This window comes from Sander vitreus, chromosome 20 (genome assembly GCF_031162955.1).
Source record: "Sander vitreus isolate 19-12246 chromosome 20, sanVit1, whole genome shotgun sequence".
Taxonomy (NCBI): Eukaryota; Metazoa; Chordata; class Actinopteri; order Perciformes; family Percidae; genus Sander; species Sander vitreus.
The window spans coordinates 29,465,099-29,471,750 of record NC_135874.1 but is presented as its reverse complement, the minus strand read 5'-3'; the positions used below and the strand labels follow the sequence as shown (position 1 = coordinate 29,471,750).

At 41.0% G+C, this 6,652-nt stretch overlaps 1 protein-coding gene across 2 annotated transcripts in view; it reads left to right on the top strand.

Annotated features, from left to right (window-relative positions):
- LOC144535532 (uncharacterized) overlaps window positions 1-6,261 on the top strand; it is a 10,708-nt gene extending 4,447 nt beyond the window's left edge. Inside the window, exons 5-8 of one of the 2 annotated variants that reach the window (XM_078278064.1) lie at window positions 4,714-4,824; window positions 4,908-5,014; window positions 5,342-5,432; window positions 5,715-6,261. In XM_078278064.1, coding sequence (XP_078134190.1) covers window positions 4,714-4,824; window positions 4,908-5,014; window positions 5,342-5,432; window positions 5,715-5,828 — 423 coding nt within the window. In that variant the 3' untranslated portion in view covers window positions 5,829-6,261. Of the gene's footprint in view, window positions 1-4,713; window positions 4,825-4,907; window positions 5,015-5,341; window positions 5,433-5,711 lie in introns of both variants that reach the window. The other variant, XM_078278063.1, reaches the window with a different exon arrangement.
- Window positions 6,262-6,652: the final 391 nt, after the last annotated feature.

Sequence of the window (6,652 nt, the reverse complement as noted above, 5' to 3'; positions counted from 1 at the left end):
ATAGCGCTAAAGGAGACTTTTAGTGTCAATAAGAACGACAAAGGCAGCTGACCAAGCGTCCATATTTTACGAGATGAGCGTGAGAACGTGTTGATATATTAGAGGTGTTGAAATTAATTAAATAATGTAATGTCTGCCTAACAACCTTTCTGTTGACATATTCTGGTATGTTTTGCACATTCAGGAAGTGCCGTGTGCTCAGTGCTGTAGTTTTAATATCCAGTTTATTTAGTATCAGATCACTGCAGAATGTTTGGTTGTTGAAGCTTGAAAAGCTATGAATTAAATATCCTACATGGCTTTAATAGAAACATGTTTGACGCTTCGAGATATCGAATCAAAGACATGATAATCATAATCTAATCGGGAGATCAGTGAAGATTCACACCTCTACTATATATGTACTGTATGTATATATACACTCTAAGAAATACATCCGTAAAATAACAGCAAATGTACTGGCAGATCATTACTGGGACTTTGTCCCGTAATAAAAAAACTGAGATTTTCTAACTACAGTAAATAAGGAAGACCAGTTTTGTTAACTTACACCAATACAAATGTAACTTTTCTGTTAATTAATGGTGTACTTATAGTGGTAAAACATTTTAAACAAATCTGTGATGGAAAAAAGATTTTTATTAACTTTCAAAATTCCTTAAAATACAAAGGACAAAAACATTACCCAAAGGGAAACCATATTACGTTTAACAACATTAACACAGTTTGTCACATTATAGGTTTCAGTGTCCGTGTTATTACTCTGCATTGAGTCCATGTACGACAGAAGTACACATGAAGTACACGTGAAGTACACATGCTGTGTTCGTCAGCGTACACCTTGTTCATGTTATCGGCCAGTTGGTTTCAGATGCTGGTTGACCTTTAGTGGGAGGACTGTATTTTTCTTAAAAATGTAAACTTCACTCCAACTCTTCAGATAGTGTGCTTACACAGGCATACAGTATTTATGGATGATTTACATACCAATGCTACTGCTTTTGTTGGATGAAAACTGGGTGTTAGTGGCTTAGATTGTTATTGTTACACATGCTAAGCCTCTGTCCAATACATCAACATAACCAAAGCTCTCAAGCATATTTACTATATGCACACATGTTCTGATAGTGATGTTGATAGGGGTTGAAGTGATTCCCCAAGAGCCACGGGTCATTTGTGTGGGTCTCCAATAAGGCTGCGCAATATCAGGAAAATGTGCGATAACGTTGTTGAATATCGCGATAATGATATAACTTCGGTCAGGCTGTAACGTAAAGGCTATACTTTGAGAGTAGGTCAAGTACATCTCAGCCAGAGTATGAAAATACTTTCTACAATATAACACAAGTATGGTTAAATAAACCAGAATGACATTGAATATGTATTTCATATCAGCTACTAAACATGTCTTTCTCTAGGTTTAGTTGCTCCGGTGCAATAACTCCATGTCAGTAGAGGGCAACAGACACCAAAAGGGTGTGTATTCAGAGTACGTACACAGACACACAGCCCTCTCCTTTCTCTCCGTTTGAGATGCTTCTTCTGCTGTAAAACAAAAACAGAATTACTTATCACCAATTTAATAGCAATATACAGTAATAGTAATAATAATAAAATGAACACTACACTCTTAACGGTTTTATTGTTTGTCAGAAATGAAATGAGTTAGAAAGGGTTTCTTTCTAATACAAAAACTGAATAAAAATGAATAGTTAAAGCTGCAAGTATAGTTAAAGTTGTTTGTGTATTTATTTGATTGAAGTTTATTTTACTACTTTGTATTTTGCACACTAATAAAATAGTTTAGATTCTGTAACTGTTTGATGGATTGTCCTTCATATAATATTATTGTATAATGCTGTGGAGCCAAGAAAACCCTTTAGTAAACATGATTTTTATATTCTATGTAAAATAATGGCTCATTCTCCTGAGAGTAGAATAAGCCATTATTAACCTGTATAAAAGGCCAAGCAAAAGAAAGAAAATACCGCCAGAATCTTAAAAAATACCGTGATTCAAATTGTTGGTCATACCGCCCAGCACTAATTAACACCGGTGTGAGTAACAAAGGTGTGAGTAACAAAGGTGTGAGTAACAAAGGTGTGAGTAACAAAGGTGTGAGTAACAAAGGTGTGAGTAACACCAGTGTGAGTAACAAAGGTGTGAGTAACACCAGTGTGAGTAACAAAGGTGTGAGTAACACCAGTGTGAGTAACAAAGGTGTGAGTAACGAAGGTGTGAGTAACACCAGTGTGAGTAACAAAGGTGTGAGTAACAAAGGTGTGAGTAACAAAGGTGTGAGTAACACCAGTGTGAGTAACACCAGTGTGAGTAACACCAGTGTGAGTAACAAAGGTGTGAGTAACACCGGTGTGAGTAACACCGGTGTGAGTAACACCGGTGTGAGTAACGAAGGTGTGAGTAACGAAGGTGTGAGTAACGAAGGTGTGAGTAACAAAGGTGTGAGTAACAAAGGTGTGAGTAACACCGGTGTGAGTAACACCAGTGTGAGTAACACCAGTGTGAGTAACAAAGGTGTGAGTAACAAAGGTGTGAGTAACAAAGGTGTGAGTAACGAAGGTGTGAGTAACACCAGTGTGAGTAACACCAGTGTGAGTAACACCAGTGTGAGTAACAAAGGTGTGAGTAACACCAGGTGTGAGTAACACAGGTGTGAGTAACACCAGTGTGAGTAACACCAGTGTGAGTAACAAAGGTGTGAGTAACACCAGTGTGAGTAACAAAGGTGTGAGTAACGACCTTTAAATCTTCCACGGATTCCTGAAGTCATTAAGGTCCGACAGGAATCGAAGCAGTTTTGGGGGGATGCTGTACTGTTTCCCCCCGTTCTGGGTTTATCCCTAGCAGGCACATGTGGCAAACAAACATGTCACTTGATATTGCAAAATAAATAATACTATAAAACGTACAAAAAATATGGACAAAACTTACCTCTGGATGAACTCCAGAGTCAGGGCTGCTCCCTTTGGATACTTTATATTCAGCATATAATATAGGCTGAACGTATAGCTCACAGCAACTAGTGGACAGCTGATGATGTTAACTGTGACTTCATCCACTGACATCTTGTATCTTCCTTCATCTGCAAACCATAAATAATGACATACATCTTTCAATTAATTAAAGAAATACACAACACCTCCCAATATTTTTAGAGTAGACATGCATATCCTTACCCATAACTATGATGCACGGGGTGCTTGGCAGCTCTGCTAAGGCATCCTGTGAGAGAGGTGAAGACAGAATAAGCAGAGGGGAAGATGTGATATGCCAAGCTGCATAGACATATTTGTTGGACTAAATCACAATTTACTAAATTAGTGAATTGATGTTTTGCTGTGGAACTTCTTCATTTATTAAAAGCACCTTTTGCATCTCTGCGAGGTACTTCACTAGATCCTGGAGGAGTTTCAATGGCTCTCTAGTTACTCCTGTGATTCCCTTGCTACCAAGAAACTCAGTGATGATCTTGCCCTTCTCCTGAATTTGGTCCAGCAATTTGGTTTGGACATGAACTCCCATTAGTTTCTCTGTGTGGTCGAGCAGATGGGTGGTGTCGAAGAGCTAAGGCCATTCTTCCATGACTTTGATTATATTTTCCTCACTATTGTGAGTGATGCGCTGGGCATAGTTTGTTTCAGACATCAGTCTTTTAATGTCACACACAGCAAGACTGCATGGCTTTCTATGGTGTCTTCTGTCCAACTGCTGTTTGCACTGGTAGAAATCTGAAAACAAGTACCACAATCATTGTAGTCCCATTGTTCTAATGTCTACTATATATACTGCCTCTTTTTTAAAAGTGTAAGTCAAAAAGCCACACAAACCTAACAACTAAGAGCTGTGGATATGAAGGTATATGTTGCAAAATGCGAAAGGTTTGTAGCTGTCATTATAGTTATGTAAACATCAATCTACACTGTTTCAGTGACTTCCCATATCAGCTCAAATGTGTATGCATATTGAGTGAAGTGAAAATGTGTAAATGTTTTATACAAGTTCTCAAGTGTACAAGCTCTCGCATGTTGCAACATATTTTCCTTCATTTGTGGACAACGTACTTTATGAGTTAAAGGTGATTATTACACACAAGGTGGAGGGTGGGGGTGTGGTCTTGACCAGCTGCCACTTCGCTTGTTTGAAAGCCATGATGTCTCTCTCTCTCTCATGGGGGGGGCCAAATTCTCTGGGTGGGCAAAGCAGAGAAAGGGAAGGTAACCTTTCCCCTTATGACATCATAAAGGGAAGACTCCTGATCGGCCCATCTGAGCTTTCAGCCACTGGGGGGCCATAGGCAGGCTGGGGAAACTCATATTAATGTTAAAAAACCTCAAAGTGACATTTTCATGCCATGGGACCTTTAACGAAATGAACGTTGGATTAGCTAGACAATTCAGTATGAACCACTAATGTCAGGCTGCAATATATTAACGTTAACGTTAGCCTGTCTGGCCACAACCAAACGAAACATAAACTCACAATACCAACGAAATTAACTTTATATAAATACACCTGTGAATCACGTACCAAGGACAATTTCTGTTAAAATATAGAGTCATACAACTGTTAATATACAGATATTTCTTAGAGTGTAGAAAACAAAAACTATTTCAAACTTTTTTCATTGTTTTTGTCGCTTTTTAGTGTGTATTAGTGTGTGTATTCTGACGTGTGTGTGTGTGTGTGTTTCAGGGTTACATGTTCAGCTCGGCCTCTCAGCTCGTTGGTCTGGAGATCAGCGACGAGTTTGTCAAACTGCAGAATGAAATCCTGCAGAAATACAAGCTGACGGACCGGATCCAGGTACACACACACACACACACACACACACACACAGAGACAGACAGAGACACACACACATGCTGAGTGATGTGTTTCTCCTGCAGGTGATCCACTCTGATGTCTGTGTTCAGAACGTTCTGCTGCAGAACGCTGACGTTCTCGTCATGAACAACGTCTTCGAGTTCTTCCTGGAAACCAGCCAACAAGTCAGGTACAATACACTACACAAACACACACACACACACACACACACACTACAGACACACACACACACACGCACACACACAGAGACAAATACACAAACTACATAAACACACACTACAAACACACAAACTACATACACACATACACACACACACACACACACACACACTGTATACACAGACAAATACAACAAGTCAAAAAGGCCAAAAAGCATAAAAAATGTCAATTGCGTGTGTGTGTGTGTGTGTGTCTGTCTCTGTGTGTCTGTGTGTGTCTGTGTGTCTGTGTGTGTGTCTGTGTGTCTGTGTGTGTGTGTGTGTGTGTGTGTGTTCAGAGCGTGGAGCTTCATCATGGAGAACTTCAGGAAGAAAGGCTCTCTGCTCGTCACCGTCCCCAGTCTGCAAGAGAGTCTGAACACTCTGCAGGTAACACACATAGAGTCACAGACACACACACACACACACACACACACACACACAGACAGACAGACAGACAGACAGACAGACAGACAGACAGACACACAGACACACACACACACACACACACCTGTAATAATTATTGTGATTTAATAAATGTAGTTTGTTTCTCCTCACTACCTTGAGCGATCACATGGCCGTGTAACTATTGTTTGATGGTAATACTGTTGCACGTTTCTTTGTGTAAATAAATTAAAGAATCAAAGCGGTGTTCCCGTGTGTGTCCAGCAGGCGGCGCTGCAGCCCGGCTGGGTGGAGGAACTTCCTGTTGACTATGATGTTTACGTGGACAGAGACATGGACGCAGACGCTCTGCAACAGATCCACCTGTACAGAGTCCTCTGACCTTGACTCAGCGCCTCAGACACACAGACACACACACACACACACACATACACAGACACACACACACACACACACACACACACACACACACACATACACAGACACACACATACACAGACACACACACACACACTGCGACAGATCCACCTGTACAGAGTCCTCTGACCCCGACTCAACGCCTCCGTAGCAGCGTCCAATGGCAGAGCAGAGGCAGGGGACACCCGCCACCCCCCCCCCACTGTCCGTGTCAGGGCCCTCCGTCTGTAAACTCATTATGGAAATGTAATAAATCCAGGTCCATATGATGAGAGTTGTCAAAGCCTGTTTGTTTATGGGATGGCAGAAATGAAATGTATATAATGTTCAAACTCATGGAGGAAAGAAAAGTCGCTATTCTCTGGACTCATGTCTCGACTTGGACTCGCACATACACTACACACACACAAACAGACGCACACAGACACACACACACACACAAACAGATGCACACAGACATACACTACACACACTCAAACAGACGCACACAGACACACACACACACAAACAGATGCACACAGACACACACACACATAGACACACACAGACACACACACACACACACACATAGACACACACACACACAAACAGATGCACACACACACACACACACATAGACAGACACACACAGACACACACACACACACACACATAGACACACACACACACAAACAGATGCACACACACACACACATAGACACACACAGACACCCCCCTCTCTCCACTCTGAAAAATATGTGTATGAAGACACGTAAGCCTCTGTGGTTTTAGAGTCATGTAAAGGACAT